Source organism: Dermacentor silvarum, chromosome 1 (genome assembly GCF_013339745.2).
Source record: "Dermacentor silvarum isolate Dsil-2018 chromosome 1, BIME_Dsil_1.4, whole genome shotgun sequence".
NCBI lineage: Eukaryota > Metazoa > Arthropoda > Arachnida > Ixodida > Ixodidae > Dermacentor > Dermacentor silvarum.
Window position 1 is genome coordinate 435505500 of NC_051154.1, and position 25200 is coordinate 435530699.

A 25200-nucleotide genomic window follows, 5' to 3' on the forward strand; every position below is an offset into this window, starting at 1 on the left:
ATCTATGATCGCTTCCCAGTCTATTTTTTCCATTTTCGTCTATTATCATTTGGTCTCGTTGTTCGTAGACCATTTCTGAGACTAAGACGTAGTCGATACATGACTGCCTGTTTCCGCATTGCCACGTTACCTGTCCATGACACTTATTCTCCCTGTTAACTACAATAAGGTTCTGTTCATCACACATATCCAGCAGTAGAGAGCCGTTGTAATCAGTATATCCGTCTAAATCGTCCATGTGTGCGTTCATATCTCCCACTAACATCACGTGGCCCGATTTACTGAACTCATTATTATCGCTTCTAATGCAATCAACCAATTCCTTTTTTTCTCTGCTATCACTACCTGTCCATAGGTAAGCTATCTCCCAGCCACGTCTTTTCACCTTGCCATGTGCCGCTAATCCATGAACGCTGTTTACACGTCTCGTTTGCCATTCGCCACTGCAGACCTCGCCTAATTAGTACGCCTACGCCTCCGCCAAGTGGGAACCATGGCTAACAAAGTTAAAAAGCACTCAAAACCAAACAAGCCGGAACAATTAGAGATCTGGCAATGGAACTGCCGCTCCTTCGCCAGAAAGGCGGCAGCCCTCCAGCAATTTATTAAAAGCTCTCAGGTAGTTCCGGACATAATATGCCTTCAGGAGGTTGGGCCCAAACCGGCCCGACTACAGGGCTATTATGCTCTTAGCGACCCCCAAAATACCAAAGTAGCCACGCTGGTGAGCAAGACAATCACGGCACAAATAATATGCCTCCCCCGACGCACCGGGGAAACCAATTACCTAATTATCAGCGTGCTTCCGTGGAAAAGAGGCAAGGCACACACCTCCATAAGAAACATTTACAGCCCCCCCCCCCCCCCCAAAGCAAAGGCTTTGGGGGGGGGGGGGGCTGTAGACCTACCGCAAATTTTAGCGGACACTAAGGCCATAGCGGGCACCAAAGACCGGATGGTGATATTGGGCGATTTCAACTCACCACATACGCTGTGGGGCTACGCGTCCACATCACCTAAAGGCGCTCTACTCGAGCAATCGGTGGATAACCTCGGCCTGCAAATAGCAAACTACATAGGCACACCGACACGCACGGGTAACAGCGTGAGCCGGGATACAGCACCCGATCGCGTGTACACACTAAACATCAAGGACGCACAATGGGCATCGCTAAACGAAAACTTGCGGAGCGATCACGATTTGATTCGCCTCTCACTATCCACTCCCAAATTACGTAGAACAATTGGCACAACGAAACTAACCGACTGGCCAAATACAGAGAGCTCCACCGGACCCTTGATACATCAAACACTCCCACGAGTATACAAGAATGGACAAAACACATCCAATCAACACACAAAGACACGACCAAAAACATAGCGCGCACGTCGGAGGCACGCGTGGTAGACTCCCACCTAGTAAACTTGTGGGACGAAAGACACAAATTGGTCAAGCGGTGGAAATAACATCTCAACAAACATCTACGTGCCTGCATAACACTTCTGGTGGAGCAAGCGCAACAACATGCCGACAAATTAGCGAACAACGAGTGGACTACGTTCTGCGGGTCCCTCTCGGGGACCTTGGGTACGGCTGGCACGTGGCGCATCCTTCGTGGGATGCTTGACCCGGGTAGCACACGCACGGAAAACAACAAACGACTCCAAATCATATCGGACAGTTTCCCATGCACAGAAGCGGACCTAATAGACAAACTGAAAGAATGATACATAGGACCATCACTAAACACAGATGCTCCAAACGAATCCCGACCATACCTCGGCATGGCCAATCCCGAATTAGATGAACCTTTAACACATGCAGATGTCTTTGAGGCAGCTCAAGCAGCCACCAAAAACTCGGCTCCTGGCCCCGACGCCATCACGAACGCGATGCTTCGGAACCTGGACACTAGAGCACGTACTGACTAAAGTCACAGAGCTGTTCAATAGCAAAAGCTGGCTCAGGGGCCAATTGCCTCCGGAATGGAAACACGCTAAGATTATCACGATCCCCAAACCTAAAAAGACGCCAACAATAGACGCTCTGAGGCCTATTTCCCTCACGTCCTGCCTGGGTAAACTGTACGAACGAGTAGTGCAAATAAGACTACAACGGTACCTAGATGAAATAACATGGTTCCCAAACACCATGATAGGGTTCTGTGCGGGGCTATCCTGTCAAGACGCATTCCTACTGATCAGAAAAGTGACATCGAATATGGCCCGCGGAGAGGAAAGACTAGTGCTCGTTCTAGACCTCAAGGGCGCATTTGATAACTTTTCTCACAAAACGATATTGGAGGAGTATGAAGGGAAAAAAGGAACAGGTGACAGGGTGAGCGCTAACTTCCAACTGGTTTTATTTCATGACCCTATTGCGCATTATATAGCCCGCACAAAGCGCACGTGACATTACAAACAATTTTAAGAAGCATGCGAGTGCAGTTCAATGAACCTGTGTTGACAATCTAAGAAATTCACGTTCCTTGCTTGATAAAGCTAAGGAGGGTATGGTTACGCACATCTTCTCACATTTCAAAATGGCATCAGCCTCGATAATCTCACGCGTCACTTGACTGTGGCTACGTCCTATGATGATGCATCTGTCAAGTAGTGGTTTGCAGCCACACGATTTGCAGTGTATGGCAAGGAACCGCTTGATGAAATTTTGTTGTTAGCATTGTAATTATGCTCGCGCAAGCGATCGTTAATACACCTACCGGTCTGCCCAATGTAGACACTGTTACACGACAAAGGAAACTTATATACTACTGCGCTAGTGCAATCAACATACTTGTTAACATGTCTTTTTTCACACACTGGTAGCGCGTCTTTCTTAGGGTTAGTAAATTTGCAAAGCCTATCCAGTTTATCAGGAGCAGAGAAAACTCGGATGTTCGCTCTTTGTGCAACTTTTTTTAAATTGTGAGAAACATTGCGAATCCATGGCAACACTTATTTTGTAACCAGCGGTCACTGCACAGTTCTCCTGTCGTATGCGCTTCCGAGAATCTCTGAGCAAGCATTCTGCCACGGAAACTTGCACTGGCATCGGGTAGCCTGCTTTTGACAGGCGCTTCCTTTGCGCTTCAAAACTAGCGAAGACAGCGCGGTGGCAGGATTTTTTCAGGGCATTATAAAAACAAAGTTTTTTGATATCCCTCTTTTTATCAGTTTGGAATGCTCTGAATTGAATGGTAGGAAAGGTTTACTGGACCGCGGTTCATAGCTCCAGCAAGTGTGCTCTACTGAGCAACCCAGACAATTAAAGGTCTAGAAACCGGATAGTACCTTCTTGTGGAATTTCATGTGATTTCAAGGGGAGCCAGACATTGCCTAATTGTAGGCAGAATTGAGGCGACCTGATCTTCTAATTCATCTGATGAGCATTCGGTAATAAACAAAAAATCGTCAACGTAGCGGAAGGCTTTCAACACTAGGGTCTGCATAAGCTTCTCTGAGAGATTAGCGCCTAGTCTTGATAAAAGATATCGCTGAGTATGGGAGCTATGGAGGACCCTATGCATATTCCCTTTTTTGTAAGTAAATGGAATTGTCCCACCCGATGAAAGTTGATACGAGGTAAAGGCTTAAAAGCTCTAAAAATGACCACTGGACATCACTACATCATTTTGGAACCGTATGGTACCATATTCGTCAATGGACTGTTCCACAGCTAGTAGAAGGTCATTATGGGGAATGGAGTAATAGAGATCCTTTATGTCTATGAAAATACTTGGTGACTTTTGGGGGTGTTACTTTTCAAGAATTCAATTACTTCCTCAGAGTTACTTATTAGGAAAGGGTCATTAACCGGCAAGCATCTCAGTTTGGCTTGTAAAAACAGAGCAACCGGCTTCTGCCAAGAATCATTTTCCCAAACGATCACCCTTAAGGGAACGTTAATGTTATGCGTTTTCGCACTGAACAGGACCATCAGGTGTTCCCTCTTACCGTTCTCTATGTTTTTTCTTGGCTTATCGCGATTGAACTTCTTGTAAAACTTTATAGCTGACGTTTTTACCTTGCTTAGTGACACTCCGTCGTGGCACTTGAATACTGAGGCAACTGCCTCACTGGCGTTGGCACCAAACACACCGCTTAAATGCACACAGAACCCGCCTTCCTTATCAGCTGGCACAACAAAAAGAGAGTTAGCACTCAAGTACTCAGCAATGCGTTTGACCGAGATCTTAGGCCGCACTCCCTTAGAGCGGGCCACTACGTCGACACTCTCCGACACAATCCGTGGAACGGCTTCTTCCGGTGCGAACTTGGACACCTGCCTCACTAAAGTCAGTAGTTCCTCCGGTCTTCTCTTCGTATCCACTGCAAACTTGGGCCCTAATGCCAGAGCGTCATGGATGTTGCTTGGAAGATTCACCTGTTCAGTCGTGTGCACAGGGTTGTGATGCAAAGGTCCTTTTTTGGGTTGACGGCACCTGAGCTGTCTCAGCTGAGCTTGCCCCTCACATTCCGTCCTCTGTGCGACTAGGTAGGAGAACGTGCGCAAGGGCCTTTTTCCCGCCTTTCGTCGCAACCCTTTCGCCATCGTTTCGCTCATCGCCGCCTTAGTGTGCAAAGCACGCTCACTGGGCTTCTGTGTACGCCGCAAAATCGTTCCGCATGAAATTGGCACCCTCTTCAGTGCTTTCGTCCCATCGTCGGGGCACAGCGCAAGAGTATGTAAGATCCTGAAATCCGAGCTTCATAGGCAAGCAAGACTTCATCGGCAACTTCTTATGACGCAACTGCGCATGGAAACGGAATCCTCGTCATTGGAGTGGACCTTGCGCACGTTCTCCTACCTACTCGCCCAGAGGACGGAATGTGAGGGGCAAGCTCAGCTGACACAGCTCAGGTGCCGTCTACCCAAAAAAGGACCTTTGCATCACAACCCTGTGCACACGACGGAACAGGTGAATCTTCCAAGCAACATCCATGACGCTCTGGCATTAGGGCCCAAGTTTGCAGTGGATACGAAGAGAAGACCGGTGGAACTACTGACTTTAGTGAGGCAGGTGTCCAAGTTCGCACCGGAAGAAGCCGTTCCACGGATTGTGTCGGAGGGTGTCGACGTAGTGGCCCGCTCTAAGGGAATGCGGCCTAAGATCTCGGTGAAACGCATTGCTGAGTATTTGAGTGCTAACTCTCTTTGTGTTGTGCCAGCTGATAAGGAAGGCGGGTTCTGTGTGCATTCAAGCGGTGTGTTTTGTGCCAAAGCCAGTGAGGCAGTTGCCTCAGTATTCAAGCGCCACGACGGAGTGTCACTAAGCAAGGTAAAAACGTCAGCTATAAAGTTTTACAGGAAGTTCAATCGCGATTAGCCAAGAAAAAACATAGAGAACTGTAAGAGGGAACACCTGATGGTCCTGTTCAGTGAGAAAACGCATAAGATTAACGTTCCCTTAAGGGTGATCGTTTGAGAAAATTATTCTTGGCAGAAGCCAGTTGCTCTGTTTTTACAAGCCAAAGTGAGATGCTTGCGGTTAATTACCCTTTCCTAATAGGTAACTCTGAGGAAGTAATTGAATTCTTGAAAAGTAAGACCCCCAAATGTCACCAAGTATTTTTCATAGACATAAAGGATCTCTATTACTCCATTCCCCATAATGACCTTCTACTAGCTGTGGAACAGTCCAGTGACGAATATGGCACCATACGGTTCCAAAATGATGTAGTGATGTCCAGTGGCCATTTTTAGAGCTGTTAAGCCTTTACCTCGTATCAACTTTCATCGGGTGGGACAATTCTATTTACTTACAGAAAAAGGGAATATGCATAGGGTCCTCCATAGCTCCCATACTCAGCGATTTCTTTTATCAAGACTAGGCGCTAATCTCTCAGAGAAGCCTATGCAGACCCTAGTGTTGAAAGCCTTCCGCTACGTTGACGATTTTTGTTTCCTATCGAATGCTCACGAGATGAATTGGAAGATCAGGTCGCCTCAATTCTGCCTACAATTAAGCAATGTCTGGCTCCCCTTGAAATCACATGAAATTCCACAAGAAGGTACTATCCGGTTTCTAGACCTTTAATTGTCTGTCTTGCACAGTAGAGCACACTTGCTGGAGCTATGAACCGCGGTCCAGTAAACCTTTCCTACCATTCAATTCAGAGCATTCCAAACTGATAAAAAGAGGGATAGCCAAACTTTGTTTTTATAATGCCCTGAAAAAATCCTGCCACCGCGCTGTGTTCGCTAGTTTTGAAGGGCAAAGCAAGCGCCTGTCAAAAGCAGGCTACCCGATGCCAGTGCAAGTGTCCGTGGCAGAATGCTTGCTCAGAGATTCTCGGAAGCGCATACGACAGGAGAACTGTGCAGTGACCGCTGGTTACAAAATAAGTGTGTTGCCATAGATTCACAATGTTTCTCACAATTTAAAAAAAGTGGCACAAAGAGCGAACATCCGAGTTTTCTCTGCTCCTGATAAACTGGATAGGCTTTGCAAACTTACTAACCCTAAGAAAGACGCGCTATCAGTGTGTGAAAAAAGACATGTTAACAAGTATGCTGATTGCACTCGCGCAGTAGTATATATATATATATATATATATATATATATATTGAAACTTTATTTGGCTGGAAAATATTTTAAGTAGAGTGGTGGTCGGAGCCCCTCAGTCCAGGGCCCCACTGGCCTCTGCCGCCTGCCTGACCTGGCTAATTAAGGACTTTTGCCCTGCCAAGTCGGAACGGGCGAGCTGTGCCTCCCACTGCTCCATTGAGATATTATATAAGTAGTATATAAGTTTCCTTTGTCGTGTAACAGTGTCTACATTGGGCAGACCAGTAGGTATACGTATTAACGATCGCTTGCGCGAGCATAATTACAATGCTAACAACAAAATTTTATCAAGCGGGTTCCTTGCCATACCTTGCAAATCTTGTGGCTGCAAACCACTACTTGACAGATGCATCACCATAGGACGTAGCCACAGTCAAGTGACGCGTGAGATTATCGAGGCTGATGCCATTTTGAAATGTCAGAAGATGTGCGTAACCACACCCTCCTTAGCTTTATCAAGCAAGGAACGTGAATTTCTTAGATTGTCAACACAGGTTCATTGAACTGCACTCGCATACTTCTTAAAATTTGTTTGTAATGTCACGTGTGCTTTGTGCGGGCTATATAATGCGCAATAGGGTCATGAAATAAAACCAGTTGGGAGTTAGAGCTCACCCTGTCAACTGTTCCTTTTTTGCCTTCATACTCAAACTGAGTTGCGCTAAAGCAAGACAAGCTTACGATTCACTAACTTGCCCAATCTGCAGTACTTCTCAATATTGGAGGAACTCGAGATGACGGGATGTGGAGAACTACGTGCAGGCTTTCCTCGCCAACCGCACTGCCATAATAGGCATCGGCGAAATCACTTCCCAAAACTTCAAGATGCCGAGTAGAGGAACACCCCAGGGGGCAATAATCTCACCTTTGCTGTTCAATATAGCGATTTGTCGTCTAACACGACAGCTGGACCAAATCCCTGACTTGGGTTACACGCTGTACGCAGACGACAGAGCGCTGTGGGCAGCAAACAGCCGAGGCAGTAGAGAAATTCTCGAGGAGCAGTGGCCTCAAATGTGCGCCCGAAAAATCACAGGTTATTCGGGTACACTCGAGGGGTCAGATATCCAACGGACCAGTGAACATCGTTGTGGAAGGACACGCAGTCCAAGAAGTCACGACGATGCAGGCCCTGGGTTTCAGGCTCCAAAGTAGCGGGAAAGCGTCCCACACCATCAAAACGCTCAAAACTACTACAAATAACATCGCACAAATGATCCGCCGCGTAACTTATCGCAACGCGGGCATGCAAGAACACGACACGCTAAGGCTCGTCCAAGCACTACTGATAAGCCGAATCACGTACGGCCTGCCTTACCACCTTCTTAGTCACGAGGAGGAGAGGCAGATCGACGTCATAATAAGATCAGCATATAAAGCGGCCCTCGGACTACCCAAGGAGACGTCTACAGAGCGCCTACTAGCCTTACGGGTATACAACACGTTCGAAGAGCTAAAACAAGCCACACTTATCTCTCAGAGGGAACGCCTGAGCTACACTCACGCCGGACGGGCCCGACTGACAAGGACTTGTATTCCCCCACAGCCACAATGCATCAGCGAACAAGTAGTACCACTACCAACCTCAACACGAGCTCAAATAACAGTGGCCCCCATACCCAAAAACATGCACCCGGAATACAATAAAGCAAGATGCGAAGCACGCACACGACATATTAGAACAAGGTATCAAACTAATCCGACTAGCAACAGAATACATAGTGTTCACGTGACATCACATCCGCCGCTTAGCACCCTCCCGCACCAGTCCCGCCATCTCTGGGTACCTCCCTGGGTACCTAAGCCGCATTTCACGTACTGCAGTGCAGGGTGTTGACGGCTTGGCGCCTGTTGCTGCGCGCGATGTCAAACATCAAGCCATGTGGCTTTTTCCTGTCGTACATCGACAAGCTCGTCGGACCAGCAAGAGCTCGATACGAGTCCAAGATAAAAATGTGTGACGACATGACGTCGACCCGTACCAGCTTTCCTTCGGAACAGATGCCACCGCGGACGCCGACTTGTTGCCCGCCACGACCTAAGCGGACATAATTAATTATCTCGTTTTCACGACGGACTACGTGACTCAGGAACAGATGAAGGCCTACAAGTCCCTCAAGGCCCACAATTTTTTTCACCAGTGGATGGGTGAAGGGCCTCGCAGCGAAGCAGCTCCCATCGAAACGTGTCATCGTGCTGAGCGAGGTAAGTTTACGAGAGATACGGCCTACGCCGCGGAAGTAGTTCATGCAGCGCGAAATATGAGATTTTCCCTGTGTTTTATACAGTGACGAAGCTGAGGCTCTTTGCTCTGCATTCGTGGAAACAGCCGGGAAATAAAATTGTCTGAGTGCAAGGTAGCGACTTGGCGTGGTCGCGAACTACGTACCGGTACAAAAAAAAGCGTAGGTTACTGTTCCTTTCAGTCGTATTTTTTTCTGCTTTCTGCCTTGTATTTCTTGCCGCTGTTTTGCACTAGTGTGGTGTACCTACAAATGATGGACAGTGACTTAAAAATAACCAGCAGTTAAAAGAATCTACCCTGGCGACGTTATCTGACCCCCATTTGAACCGATAAGAAGGTTAACCTAGGGGACTTATTTGTGCTGTACTTTAAACTGCCAGCAAATGAAACTTGTTTCACAGCTTCATTGACACTGAACACCCTCCCCCTTCCCTCCCTGGGATTGTCATCACGATTTCAACAGCTTCCCTAACCCGCTGACTGCAACAATGCAGGGTGCATATCATCTGCCTGTGCATTCTACCGAAAATTTTCTCGTTAAAATCTTTAATGGTATCTCATCACTTGCTGTGCTCGCATTTTTCTAATGAGGTTTTTGTTTTTTCCAGGTCAACCACTCTCAAAGGCTGCGGGATCCTCCGCTGAAAACATGGATTTGGCCCGTGCTGATGGCACCATCATGATTGCACATTGTACGTGCATGGCAGGCGTAGGAGAGGCCTGCTAGCATGTTGGAACAGCATTATTTGCCATAGACAAAGCGGTATGAATAAGAGATGAGAAGACCTGCACTGAGCGAGACAACATCTGGCTGCCAGCGCACAACCCGCGTGCTGAGTACAAGCGTCTGAGGGACATGGACTTATGGTCAGCACAGGGAAAGAAAAAGCAAATGGATAGTGCCAGCCAAGGTTTAAATAGAGAAGATGAGCCCGACCTTGCAGCACAAAGCTCTCCTGTCCCACCTGCACTGACAGAAGAGGAGCTGCAGCTGTTTTATTCGTGAGTTGAAGCTTCGGGTGTAAGACTGGCAATCTTTTCGGTTCTCCCACACTACTGGGAGATGTTTGAACCACCACGGAACAGAGAACCACCGTTCTTTTGCAATTTATTGTGCCCAGAAGCACGCTCTGAGGACTTGCCAGCACTCGTCTCTCGTAGTGAGAAGTTTCTCGCGGAACTGCAAGTAAGCGAAGAGATGGTGAACTACGTTGAGAGTAGCACAAGGATGCAGTCAAGGTTTCCGAAATGGTATGCATACCGGGCTGGCCGCATAACAGCGTCGGTCATGAAGAGTGTATGCTGTACAAGCACCGATACACCCTCAGTCAGCTTGATCAAGAGAATTTGCTATCCTGACAAGCAGAAATTCTCTACTTCAGCAACAGCGTGGGGATTGCGGCACGAAGCTGATGCATTGTGCAGCTACACCAGAGAAAGGAAAGACAGACTCCAAGACAGGCGTCTGGCTCAGCCCACAAAAACCATTCTTGGCAGCAAGCCCAGATGCCTTGGTGCAGTGCACATGCTGCGGTAAGGGCACTGCTGAAGTGAAGTGCCCATTGTCTATAGTTACTGTTGGGCTTCAGGCAGCATGCAGTAAAACGAATTTTTGCCTTGAGCATGCCAATGAAAAGCTGCAGTTAAAGCGGACCCACAGCTATTACTACCAAATTCATACGCAAATGGCTGTGTGGGGCTGCATACTGTGATTTCGTTGTATGGTCCCCAACGTTTCTCTACATTGAGAGAGTGTCAAGATACGACAGGTTCTTTCAAGGTGTGCTGCCACGGGCACTGAAATTCTTCACTCATGTAATCTTGCCAGAGCTCCTTGCAGAACACTTTACAAGAAAGTAGATGGTGAACCCTCGAAAGAGAACTGATGCAGAATCCTTCTGCTACTGCGGAGGCCCTGAATCAGGCAAAATGATAGCGTGTGATGGGAGCCAGTGCAAATACAAATGGTTTCACTTCAGCTGCCTTGGAATCAAGCGCGCTCCGAAACAGAAGACATGGTTCTGCTCCGAAAGTGCTACACAGAAAAGCAGCTGAGAATTTTCTCCAGCAATTCTCTCCATAGTAACTGCTGTTTTCACCGAGCGATGCTTAAACGAACTTCTTTGTAGTGCTATCTTGCCTAACAAAAAAAAACCTTTGTGAAGGCTACAAACGTATTGATGGTGGCAGTTACATCTCAACCTGGAAAAGCGCATTCCTGGGACGTTTGGCAAGAGTTAGTCCATTCACGAGCGCGTGCACCGACAGCAACCGGGCATGTCATAGACTGTGACGCGTTGACAAAGGAGCCTTGCGGCGAGGCAACAACCACCACCGTTATTCGTGGATACGGTAATTACCGTGAAGATCACTCTCCCTAATCCTGCAAGCTAACCGTCACGCAGAGCCCGCTAATTGGTGAAAGGGGCCATCGTCGACCAACACTGTGGGAATATCTTCGAGCTCATGCAGTTTCCCAGGTGGCCACGCATATTCAAGAATGCAGGGACGGGTGTGCGACATTAGAGGCGGGCCTGGAAGAACGGTGCGTCAACATGGGAGGGATGTTGCGCCCGATTCAACGATTGTGATTGCCCAGACCAGCCTCCTAGGGAAGACGAAGGTATTAAAAGCGGATACCTGTGGTGCAGTGAGGTGGTTCTGACGTGTCCGTCCCGATGTGAACTCAGACGTTTAGTATGCGCCTGATGGAGTGGGCTTTCCTACCAGGGGCCAGTGTAAATAATGTACATTAAACCCTTTTTCTTCCATTCCTACTACCGGTCGTATACTCATCAATGGGCTTGATGGTTTCATGGCCCAAACGCCACCTCGAGCCGCAACATGGCCTTGGCAGCGACTTTGTCTTTGATCATTTAATCATGCACCAGTCATGCACTAAACAGAACCTCCTTGCATATTGCTCAAATATGCTAGTTGTAATAAAATGCACAACATTTGGATACAAGCAAAGCTTTTAAAACAACTTTATTACAAACATTAGGCAGAGAAAGAATAATTGACAGGCTAAACAACATCATGGAAATGTTCAGCCATGGCTGCTGGGCTGCTGAGCACGAGGTCGCAGGATCGAATCCCGGCCACAGCGGTCGCATTTCAATGGGGCGAAATGTGAAAGCACCCGTGTACTTAGATTTAGGTGCACGTTAAAGAACCCCAGGTGGCCCAAATTTCCGGAGTCCCCCACTATGGCGTGCCTCATAATCATATCGTGGTTTTGGCACGTAAAACCCCGTAATTTTTAAGGCTGCCTGCTGAAAAGCAATTGCTTAACATTTACTCAACAGACAATTATACAATAGTGAAGGGTGCAGCAACTCAAGCATTTGAATGAACAACACAATTAGGGCTAAGTACAACTGCTGCGTGTAACAGGTCATGCTAAAAAGATACTGCAGTGAGTTAAAGACTGCTTTTTCAGGTACTACAGATCATCGCTCTGGTTCATTGGCACTGCAGATGGGCACACATTTGCAAGTGCACAGCACACTGTAACAATCTTGTCTAATTCAGTGTATTTGTCACCTGGCTTGCAAGTCACAAAATCTATTGGCTGAACACCCATCATGATGATCAATTTGTTTCGAACCAGACCGATGACCGAAGTATATGCGTACGCTGGCAAGTTTACGGGTGCTGGCAACTTTCAGTACTGACAGCTGACTTTTGCATTTTGTGAAGGCTGGGATGCGAAGTGTGGCACAGTACAGGCCGACACTGTCTGCAATGCCGAAGCCCCTGTCCGCAAGCACGACGTCCCCATGCGTGAGTTTGTCAAGCAGGCCACATTGCTCCGCGATGTCTTTGTCGCTTGATCTTCCTCCCCACCCTTCTAAAACAAATGTCATTGAGCCTTGGGGACTTACGCCAATTAGGAATTTAGCAGTGTTACTGGCTTTGTACTGCGACCACGTTTCGCTCCTTGGGAGCAAAGATGACGGCCGTTCAAGCATAATCTCAAAGCAATCTATTATAACCCCCACCTTTGTCCCAAATGAGTCGACAAATGCCTGTGGCATTGTCCTCTGCAGTTCGCTTCTCGCTGGCCCTACTATTTGTGACTGAAGTCGCCAAAATGAAGCTTGCAGCCACTTTTCCAGGATCCTGCTTACAGTGGAGTGCGACATTCCAAACCTGTAGGCAAGATCCTGGAGAGGGAAGTTCCATTTTAGCTTCATCATAAAAACAGCAAATTCCTGGAATTTTGACAGGCCATTCTGAGGCGTGTGCTTGACAGCAACTTCAACCAGTTGAAAAATTGGAAAAAATAGGGCAAAGTTAGCTATCCCTGTATAAAAAGAACTTTTGCATTATCTTGCCGAAGTGATGCCTCTGATATTTCTAACTTTTCTTTCTCTGCGGCAAGCCGGCGCAGTTCCTCAGCCAACCTCTGGTTGTCGGTGTCCAGTGTTTGTGACACAGTTTTTAAATGCTCCTTTTGCTGAACTACACTGGGGAGGCAGCAGGTCAGCCTTTCATTTTCCGCCTGGATTGCTTGCAAGTCTGCCATGGTCAGCTCTGTCTGGACAGTTGCATCTGCAAGAACAAATAATACTATGATGTCATTAGATACAAGTTTTAGGCAACAGGTGCCATTTGTGTTGAAGAAAGACTGGTAGCCCGAGCAAACCTTTGTAGAGCCCCTCGTCCAGTGAGCCACCTGGGAGGGTTGGTCCGCTCTCAGCTGCAAGATTCATTGTAGAATGTGGCACGGATGTATCAGCCACAGCCGACAGGGAGGACAGCTCACTTGCACTGGTGGTGATCACTTTTCTGCTGTACCGCTTTGTGCGTTCATATCGTTCAGTCCTCTTTAGTGCACCTCTGTCATCACCACCATAACCTAGATGCTGGCTAGGTGCCCAATCTGAGTTGCTGTCCTCCATGAGATTTGATGGCTTTCCTGCAAACAAACATAGTTTGTCAAGTCGGGACCCGTGTTTTTAGTTTGATGGAAGTCCTCTAAGGCTGTAATCTACTAAGCAGGGTGTACAAGTGTACTAGCAACAGAAGGGCAAACAAAGAGGTTCTCCATCACCTACAGCGAAGACCATGATTTGCGGAACGGCATGAGTGGACTTTGGTCGCAGCGAGGAGCATGCAATTACGAAAACGATGTAACTGCCGCTGTAACTGAGATCCACGTTGCTAAAGCTAGTGCAACGCGACTCCGCCAAGCCCCCCCCCCCCCCCCCCCCATACGCAGCCTACAAGCACTAGCAACGTATCGTTAATCACCAGCAATCGAAGGAAATAGAAGAACAAGGCCCTCAAAATCGCATGCAGTGAACCGCACGCCGCTCGAAACGGCCGGTCGGGGCCGAAAAGCTTGTAGGTAGAGTAATCACGGTAAACTATCTCTTTACGTGAATAGCACATACCGGTAATGAAGTGACGTCCGCAGACGCGAATGTTATCGAAGTTCTTCAAGTCATTTCTGTTAATGCGCGGCAGCTAAACACACCCGCGCTCTTCGGAAAGACGCAATGTGTGTTTACAATGTCGGGTAATAACTTTCGGCAAAGAGAACATCCTCGCATATGGACTTTATTTTGCGACGCCAAACCCGCTCTTCAAGCCATTGAGTGCGTTAGGAGACAAGGGCCCTTATTATATTTTAGCTCTAGAAATCGCAGAGCTTCTCGACATTGCGACCAAAAGCGGCCACCACGTCACCTTTCAGTGGATACCTGCATACTGCGGTGTGATAGGAAATGAACAAGCAGACACTGATGCTAAAATAGCTGTAAATTATGCGCCAGAATTAAGCATCGCGTTCTCGCGAACAGGCACGAATGCCCTGCTTCGGTGCGTTATGTGGAAGTCTACACTTGAGTACTGGACCAATCCTGATCGACGACACAGGCGACTGCACAAATGGGACCCAGAAATGGAGTTCCGCATGCCTCATAAACTGAAGAGGAGCATAACAAGTATGTTACACCGGATTCGCCTTGGTGTTGCACTCACGAGGCGTTATACTCATATCATCGACTGCAGTGACACTGGTCTCAACTGCGATCACTGCCCAGTGCCAGAAACACGGGAGCACATATTTTGCCCATACCCAGCGTACACGCGAGAACGGCAGAGCCTCATGTCTACTATTGAACGATGACTAAAAGACCAATATCTGACGAGATTGTATTAGGTCCTTGGCCTGACGCCAACGGCGCAGCTGTCGTCATCGAAGCGACTATAGCCTTCCTTCAAGATACTGGACTGGATGCACGACTTTAGTATGACCTCAACGTGATGGACATGTATATACGCACCTCCTAATCTTATCATCATCATTCATCGCTCTTTTTATCCACCCCCCCCTCCTTCCCCAGTGTAGAGTAGCAGGCCAGGGCAAACTAACGCTCAAGCCGACCTCTCTGCCTTTCTGCAAGTAAACCTCTCTCTCTCTCTCTCTCACATCCCCACGCCTTGCTCCCTGTTCGTTCGCTTCCAAGACGACTTGCTTCTACTCCTGCAGCCGAAAATTGCACAAATTGACATCGCGTGGCCTAACTGAGCGGGCGCACACACAACGTCAACACGGCAGCGGGCTGTGACAGCATCAGTAGGTACCCAGGCATGCCAGCGGCGCCTACCGGAAGTGACGAAGCGGCCCTCGGTGACGCACGTGCACACACTGCATATACACTGACGCAGCCGCGTATCCGAGCGCACACACAGCGAAGCACAAACAAACAAGAGTTAAGCTGTGGCAATCGTTCAAACGAAAGCCAGGAACCATTTGCAGCATCCGTCAGGGCAGGGACTACGGTGGCTGCCGAAATTTTCGCCGTGGCAATGGCCTTCGCTCACGCGGAACGCTCGCAAAAGAGCGCCACCATAATCACAGACTCACAAGAAGTGTGTCGCATGCTTCTCAGGGGCCACGTGACCAAAACAAGTCACTCGATAATACCGACAAAATTCGCCCATCATCACCTGATCGTATGGTGTCCAGGCCACACGGGACTGGAGGGTAACGAACTGGCTGATTCGCTAGCCCGAGGCTTTATTAACCGGGCAGACTCGACTAGGACGGGAAACCACCGCAATAACCCCAATCCAACGAATACCGAGAGATTCTCGCTCGTCAGCGTACAACAAGAAAGAAGTATACCCTCCCCCTCACGCACAACTCAGTCGAGAGGAAGCCGCCAGCTGGCGCAAAATTCAGACCGGGGTATATCCCCACCTTAAATTAATAATGCCACGTTCCCCACTCGCTACAGAGTCGACTGTCCGTGGTGCGGCGGCATACCAACACTACAACAGATTACATGGGATTGTGAATCACACCCGTTTGATAAAAACGCCACACAATGGAGCAATGGGAGGCACAGCTAACTACATCAGACCTGATGGGACAACAGTCCTTCATAGAACAGGTCAAGCGGGCGGCCGAGGCCAGTGGGGCCCTGGACTAAAGGGGCTCCGACCATTCCACCAAAATGCTTTTAAACAATAAACGTTTTCTTCGTCTTCCTTGACCCGGTCATTCTGTTGCACCCTTCCCGTACAAAATCGTCAATAACAGGCGGCTGCTCCAAATCTCGTAGATGAGTTTCGGTCAAGGCGTACACGCTAATCGCTTCATCATTCAGCCATACAGGGGTTAAAGCCCTTCAATAAAAAAAGTAGCGACATCCTTTGAAGATTGCCGCTTTCCTCCTCTCCTGCCCGTTCTCTCGGCGCTCGGCCCTCCGATTGGCCGAATGCTGTCACGTGCTCTCGCGCGCTTTTTTTATTGCTTGTTTTTTGCTCCCGCCGCCATCGCGGTGCCAGATCATTGCGAGCCGTGTATGGAGGCACCACGCATCGCGGCTCCTTTGCGCTTTTAAGGCGTAGTGTTCGCGATGCCGTGTTGCTCGGAATTCGGGTGCAGAACACGCGAAACAGACGGCAAGCGACTCTTCCGGATTCCATCAGCGAAGCGAGACGCGGCACAGAGGAAGGTCTGGCTTCAAAGAATCAGCCGCGCTGATTTCAACCCAACACAATGGTCCCGGCTGTGTGAGGTAAGCGAGCGATTCTTCAATGATCCCTAATCTCACATGCTGCCACTTGCTGTGTGAGGCTTCGTTAGTTTTTCTCCCTCCTAAGTGCCGCACTGTTCGCGCTGCATGTTCGCGCTGCATTTGCAACTTTCGTGGCCGGATTTCATCTTGTCCTCAAACGCACGTGGTTTTTGTTGACTCGGTTATACAATCCATGGCGTTGTGTTTGTGTGGCCTGAATGTATGCGAACGGCACGTTTTGAGTGTATCGCAGTATGTTACGAAGCGGTGACGGTACGTAGGGAAAAATGGGCGCTTACCTGCGGAAAGACGATTAGGGCTATTTAGTTAGGGCGACTTTGCGCCTTCAGCAAAAATTCAACTCGGTAGTCGGCGAAGATCAATGTTCTTGTCGCTATCGTCCTAGATCCTCGAGGACCGATTACTATCTTGAAAATGGTAGAAAGTGCTGCGCGTGAAAAGTGTGCTCAGTATTCTAGTCGTGTATCGCGTAGCAGAACAAGAGATAAGGACCTGTGCTGGCGGCGAGCTGAAAAAGGAACACCGTATACAAGACTCCCCGGCGATAACTTGTGCCGGGAATGTTGTGTTACGCCTTATACTTGAAGGAGCGAGGTTTTACGGTGACCTTGTTTTCTGATTTCACGTTTGCGCAGGATCACTTCACGGATGATCAATTTGAGCCGGTGATTCTGCATGAGCTGTGGCACAAAAAAATTGAAGCGTCAAGCCATTCCATCGCTCTTCGTTCATCGGAAGCAGCTGAAGCCGAGGAAGCCGCCTGCCAAACGTAAGAATACACCGTGCACTTCAAAGACATTACCGTCTGCTGGCAGCAATGCTATCCACATTGCAACGCCCTTGATTATAGAGTTAACTCATTCCTGCGTGGCTTTGTCAGTGGCCAGGACAAACCTGGATGTTAACTCATCGTTTCTGCTCTGCATTTGATAAGATAGTAGATACAATACGCAGGGTAGAATTTCTCGGACCCGCGCGCAGCACAAGCAAGCGGCAATATGATCCGCAAAAGCAGCCTCGCATACACCTGTAAGATGACCGCTGCCGCGCTACTCAAGTCCGCAAAAAAAAAAGAAAAAAATGTGTGGAGTAGTGTAAGGCTTCCTGCAAGCGAACGAAGCCACTAGCCTCATTATCGACGGACCGCTTCCGCCGAATGATCGGTAGCTCACTAGTCAGTGAAACCTGTAAGACAACTGCATATATACAGCTGGTGGATCATTCACTCCCGAAGCGTAGTCATTGTTAGAGGTCCGCTGTGCACGTTAGCCGCTGGCCAACGAGGGACTGGAGCTACTGAAACGCGGAGATGAACCAACGCCGAGGTCGCGCGTGGCATGGCTCAGTTAAAGCCCGACTTAGAGGCTTTATGCTCACTGTATCACCGCTAATAGTACAGCCATCTAAGCGCAACGGCATTTATGCGTCCTCTCGTTGTTTCGGCAGCCAGTCATGACATAACGCGAAAAATTCCGATCAAAATACGAGTTCAAGAGCGCGAGCGACACCTAGCCACAGCGTTTCATTCGGAGAGCGTCTGCTAGTTCGGCACCGCGTAGGGGGAGCCACGGCCGACAGAAGAGAGAGTGAACGCTGGCGCAGGAGGAGGAGAGAGGAGATGGCGCTACTTTTCTTCATTGAGGGGTTTTAACAGGGGTGGGAGCAAAGCGCCCCCACGCGGCGCGCGGGGCAACTTCCTCAATTACAGTTTTTCAATGGGGCGCGCGTCGAATGGGACGGCCGTAGCAACCCCGCCACGCGCGCAGATCCAGGCGGCCGTGCTTGAAGATACGACGCCAATGTACGGCGCCACGGCAAACGGGGCAAACGCTGGCCACGGCCCGGCTAGGTCAAAAGGTGTCTCCACTCTGAAAGCGGTGGCGCTAGCATCGAGGCACCCTATGCCAGAAGAGAAGGCAGAGGCGAAGGGGCGCAGTTCTCTATTGGAAAAACCAGCGTCTTCCAGTGCCTTCCAGTGTGAAACCAGCGCGTTTTTTCACACTGGATGGCACTGGGGACGCTGGCGCACGCTGGGAGTCACTGGGAGTCACTGCGACACTGGTGAGATCGCTGGATAAGAGCTGGGTCACACTGGACGAGTCGCTGGTTTCACTGCTATGACGCTGGGGTATACACGCGCTGGTTGTCGCAGGAGTTCGCTGGCTCCTACTGGAGACTGCGCTGGTTTCGTTTGTGCCGCACTGCCGGAGTATAGGCGCTGTTGAACATTAAATGCTTGATACAATTTTATGGGCATCTCCTGTCCAAAAAACAGACTCCTGTCCTAAATAGCGCTATAATTTGGGATCATAAATGTCTGTTTCTTGTCGGCGGTGTTCCAGCTTGGAATAAAGCTGCGTGAGCTAGCGCATGCATATGCGACACTTCAGATCACTTTCGCTTTGTACATTCCCTTTTGACCGTGCGGATAGCTGTATTCGTGAACGAAATTACACAAACGCAGATAACACCTAGTTTTCTAGTAGTTTGTACGCAATCGATAACTGCGAGTTGTCGCAGTGTTGTACAGTCGACACGAAACTCAGCAGCTGTTCAGACGCATTCGAACGGATCTCAGAAGCTTGCCGCTGATTGATATGAATGCACCGACAACAAAGGTGTGGCGATTCGTGCGCTTCCACTTTCCCTGGTGTACTAAAAATAATAGTTAAAAGATTCTGAAGCGTAAACACAAACATTTTCGCATTCGCCAGGTACCCACACCGAGATCGTTCACTTCCACCGAAGGTTAAGCCTACCGTACCCGTCGACTCCGTATACACTCTATCGGCCCATCTGGGCTGAGGAATCAACAAGTCTAACGAGGATAAATCACTCGGTAGTTCAGCTTTCCCATCGGTGTTTTTAAACAGACCATTCTTTTGTGTCTACAGTGTCAGCAGAAGAAGTGATGAGCGTCGATATGACGCGTTTATAAACCTACCTATATGTGCTGTCGCCGAAGGCTGCCAGCCGACCGCTTCTCTGACGGAGATATTTGACTAAACATACGTGTCGATTGAAAAGCATTGTCGAGTTATGGAAATGGTGCATTACCTTAGCACGAAGAATAAGAAACGGCTGTCAAAATCGGCAGTAACAGCGCGCACAACATCCCGGGTCGGCGGTTCATTTAAGGCTTTTTTCGTAGTTAATATACCAATCGCACAAGCAAATCTTTGTTGCATCACTTACAGGCATGCTATGCAATACGGATAACAACTTTTTCGATCTGATATGTGCGTAAGTTTTAGTTGAAGGCGATATCTCATCTGCCATGTCTGTTCGAGAAGTTTTTGCAAAGCTGCAACTGTGTCTTCGCGTTGACATGGGTTGACATGGCAAAATATGAATCGGTAATCATGAAACGGCATGGCTTAGGCACCTTTATAATTACAAATAATTACATTATTAATTAGAATCGGCACCTTTATAATTTACTTCATAAGTTGCATGCTTTCGAAAGTCAGGAGCCAGGGTTGTATAGCGACGAGATAAATACAGTTCGAGCACAAATACAGAAATATGAGACGGAAGCGTACAGAGGAGCAGTGGTGCGTTCACGCACAACTCGTTTCACAGATGAGGAGCCCACAAAAAGGGCTCTTGGTGATGAAAAGCGATACGCGCTTTCCAAGCAAAAATTACAAATTGAATATGGTGGTTCCATATATACAGAAACGTCGCAGATAATCACCATATTTGAAGATCACTATAAAAATCTTTTCACTAAAGTTACACTTCAGCAGGGTTACGAAGAAAAAGCTGATCAATTTATTTCTCTTATGCCACAATTACAAGAAGATGATCGAGTAAGCGTTGACGAGCCAATAACTCGAGAAGAAATTAAGCTTGCGGTTGAAGTTCTGCAGAAAAACAAAACGCCTGGCCCTGATGGCCTTAGTGCCGAGTTTTATGTAAAATTTCAGGAATTCCTGTGTCCCTTTCTTGAGCGGCTTTTCAAAGATGCCTATAAACACGGTGAGCTTCCTCCGTCTTTCTATCAGGGCCATAGGACCCTAATCCCAAAGAGCACTGATAATTAAGTATTAACCCTTTGCGGTCCGAAACTTTTACCCACTTTCCGGCTGTCCCGGTCTGAAACTATTTTGCCAGTTTATAGCGCCGCGATGAAAACCACAAACTGTGGACGAAAAACTCATGGGATATTTATTTTTTCTTTTGCATTCTGCAGGCAACTCTTCTACCGATATTTGAGCAGCGTGTGATACCGCTAGAATCATTTTTCTGGGTGCAGGCCAGGGTTGTTACTGCAGACTTTGCAGAAAAACACAGTTTCCGTCCTGCCTCCGTTTGTTTTTCGATCGCTACAAACAGCACAGTCTTTGCCATTTCCGCCTGGGAGCTTGTAGATGAATTGGCTCCTCCCATCTAGCCTTTACTCGCACTCCTTCCGCCCAGACGGGCCCCGTTTTTTGGCTCTAGCCCTCACGTCACCCACCAGCTGTTGGAAGAGGTTGCGGCGGTACTGCAGGTGTCACTGTTCTTTCTCAGCATGATTCTGCAGCTGTGTGCACCTCAAAATAAAGCTATTGACAATGGATAGAAGCTTTCAGTAAATGCGCCACCGTAAAACGCACGCACTGAAAAAGTGGTCATGCTTCTCAGCGAACCGCGCGAACGTGCTGCTCCGTGCGCAAGTGAGAACGCTCTCGTATCCAGAAGCCGTGCTGAACATTGTGCTGCACCCTAGTGCAAAGAGAAGTAAACTTCAACAAACAAAGTTTATTTATCCCTCAATAGATGGCGTATCGTGTATACAAAGAGTGCGCACGAATCGCAGTGAGAAAAACCGCGAAATTTAACCCCGAACACCCTTGTCGGCCGGTGCCCGACAGCGGACCGCTACGGCCGTGTTGCGTTGACGGGCCCTGCCCGACAACGGACCGCAAAGGGTTAAAGAGTGTAAACGGATATAGGCCAATATCATTATGTAACGTCGATTATAAAATATTTGCAAAAGTACTTACAAATAGGTTGCAGATCAGTCATTGCTAAATTAGTAGGTGACCATCAAACATGTGAAATTCGAGGACGCTCTATACAAACAAATATTCATATCGCACGTTCAGTCCTTGAGTGCTTAGACGGTAGCATGGATCAAGAAGCTCTTCTTCAGATTGACCTCGCCAAAGCCTTTGATAAGGTTCAGCACAGTTTTTTGTTCCGATTACTACGACATCTGCAGTTAGGTGATGCATTGTATAATGGTATAGCACTTTGTTCTAAAGAGTGCACTACAAGGTAATTGTGAACCGTACCCTCTCAGGTGTAATACAGGTACAGTCATCCGTCCGTCAGGGTTGTCCGCTCTCGCCTTTACTTTTCGCAATATACTTGGAACCTCTTTGCTTAAGCGTGCTTTATAACTGAAGCATTAAGGGATACAGGTATGCAGATGAAGAAATTAAAGTTTTAGCTTATGCGGATGACATTGCCTTCTTTTGCGTTGATAAGCCCAGTATTACTGAGACAATAAACACTACCTTGCGTTTCTGTGAAATGGCAGGAGCTGGTGTAAATTTTGATAAAAGTAGGGGGTTTTGGCTAGGCATGTGAGCTCTAACTCCCTCTGTGTTCTCGAATATTCATTGGAATCAGTCTTCGCTGCGATATCTTGGTGTGCCTCTCGATAACTTCCGTAATAGTGGACCTCATTGGACATCCGCGATAACCACTATCCGTCGAAAGGTGATAACCTGGCAGGGACGTGACTTCTCCATTTTCGCAAGAGCTAAGGCGTCCAATATATTCCTTGCTTCTAAGCTTCTTTATGTTCTGCAGGTCTTGCACTGCTCTGGCATCCATGTTCAGGCATTCCACATAATATTTTTTGCATGTTTTATTTGGCAGTCATCATGGGAAGCCATGAGAAGGGATAATCTTTTTCTTCCACTTGAGAAGGGAGGTCTCAGTCTTGTGCATTTCTTTGTGAGACAATTGGTCATGCGATTATTTTACCTTAAAAATGTCCGTCATCCTTTCCTCCTTGCAGTTAATAGAACACGTCTTGCTTCACACCTCCCTTTTCTTTTTGTCACGACAAAGTCTGCTCAAGAACTGCCGTTATGTGGCTTCCTAAAAGAACTCGTGGACACTATTTCATTTCTAAAAACCAGATTCAGGTTAGAATATCTATTTAGCGTTGATCGAACATCGCTAAATACAGCACTTGTAAATAACCTTTTCCCTGCACCTATGTATCGAAAGCCGTATCTGTCTCCATTTGGTCAAGATGTTCTTTGCCGTGTTCGCCGAATGTATTACACCAGCAGCGAAAACATTTTTCTTTAAGCTGCACACTTCCACCCTGCCAGTTAAAACATGGCTTCATGAGAAAGGATTATATGTACTGTGGAATACAAATTGTAGACATTGTAGCCAACCTGAGACAATAGAACATTGCTTTATTCTTTGTCGTGATGCATTTTATTTTTGGGACATTTTGCAAAGAACTATCCAAAAAAAATTTCCCCTCACACCATAAGGTATCCGCTTCCTTCCTTTCAAAAAGACAATCAGTAATGCACCATATGATTTGTTTACGTTATTAGGACTGTATTCACTATGGAGAAGCCGAATGATCGAGAGACATGCTGAGCCACCCCGCTCGACAAGGTCTGTCTTTCGAGAAGAGGCTGCTCAAGTGCGGAGTGTGGTTGCAACTTTTGACCCCGTTCCTGAATGGATTTCGTGTCTGGACGCTTGTGTTTGTTTACCCGATTTTTAAACTTTCATTGCACTGCCTAGCGTGTGTGAATTTGTTTTCCATGTGTGTATATATGTAACGCAACTAATTTTCACATATAATTACTAATATTTACATGCAATAAAGAAAAAAAAGAATAGGCATGGCTTAGTGGTAAGGTACGGGGATTGGGATCTGTAGCTCGGAGCTTCGAATCTTGGTGGGTCATTTTTGTTTTATTTTTATTGCGATAGCAATTATATGGACACTTCCACCGGATTTCTGCCGTCGCCGTCGCCGTCGTCGTCGCCGTCGCCGTGAGGTTCCGTATAGATAAAATCTTCGCCGCGCGCCGTATGCCCGAGCGGAAGCGTGCGGGGACGCACGCTGTCACGGAGAGCGAACGCACTCAATCTTCCACGCGCAAGCAAGGAAGCGGGAAGCGAGCGCCGGAGGGAGCGGGGGGGGGGGGGCAGTTCTACTCTGCCAACAACCGCGCTCGTCGCTCCTTCGCCCCGTCTCTTATCTCCACACGGCTCTGACCTTTCTGCGCTGTGCATTCGCCGCTCAGTTTCCGTTGAAGCGATAGACCGCTCGTACCTTCGCCCGCTGCGGCGTATATGCGCTTGCTGCCAGCGTTTTGACAGTCGTCTGCAGTCATTCAGTGTGATCTATTCATGTTTGTTTGTGCGCGCTCACACCACAGTTAGTAATAGTCGGGCCACATTTTCCAACGCACGCTACACATGCAATGCTGCCCGGATCGGCAGTGCAGCGCTACAGGTGTGTCCCTTCGAACGCGCTGCCCACGGGCAGCGCTTCTCATCAACACCACCGTTTCACACGCGCCTTCTCGTGGTCATCGAGTCTCTCTTCATGTCGGTCTACTTACGCCGCAGCACACCTGCTTACTTAAGCAGCTTATGTTTACTACAATTCATATTGCTACCAAAGCCGCTCACCTTACTTCGTATGACATTGCTGTGTTGCTATCGCATTCATTGCTTCGCCCTTAGGGCGAAACTGTGACATTTTTTTCCTTTTTTATTGCATTACAACGCTCTCTGTTTCTTTCTGTATTCGAAAAAATATATAAGGTAGCCAGGCACCACGCATTTCTCGCTCTACAGCTGCATTTCGCACCAGTACCACGCGGCCAGCGCCTCCCAGTATGCCGCGCCTTGCCAGCGTCCCAGCATCCAGCGCGCGACACTGGGCCCATAATCAGGCATGGCACTGGGCACTGGATACTAGGTTCTGCACTAGGGAATTGGCGCTACTTTAGTTTTTTTACATGGGTTTTAAGTGGTTCTCGCTGCTACGGATGATCCTTGGTGCCCTACACTTTGTACTCCATGACACGACGCACTTATGGGAGCGCTACAGTTCTGTGCGCGCCTCGAGCACGCAAACACTCGCATAGTACCTCGACATGTCCAGAACGCCTTTCTCAACGCACTCATCTAGCGGGGCTGCGACCACGGTGGGCGCGCTGTAGTTCTGTGCAGCAAGAGCACAGGCGTGTCTACCGGGGGGGGGGGGGGGGCAAAGTATGCCATTTGCCCACCACTTTTAAAAGCGGGCACTTTCGGCTGCATGCTGGAAAGTTTAACA

General features: G+C 48.2%; 1 protein-coding gene and 1 pseudogene across 1 annotated transcript; one reads left to right on the plus strand and one right to left on the minus strand.

Annotated features, from left to right (window-relative positions):
* Positions 1-11631: 11631 nt before the first annotated feature.
* On the minus strand, positions 11632-14366 carry LOC125942599 (uncharacterized). The gene is made up of 3 exons (XM_049660789.1): positions 14220-14366; positions 13469-13741; positions 11632-13374 (listed from the first exon to the last, which is right to left on the minus strand). Exons 2-3 carry the CDS (start codon positions 13722-13724, stop codon positions 13121-13123), a joined length of 510 nt encoding a protein of 169 aa, XP_049516746.1. The 5' UTR covers positions 13725-13741; positions 14220-14366; the 3' UTR covers positions 11632-13120.
* A 1794-nt stretch (positions 14367-16160) lies between these two features.
* Positions 16161-23628, plus strand: LOC119455277 (uncharacterized; annotated as a pseudogene).
* Positions 23629-25200: the final 1572 nt, after the last annotated feature.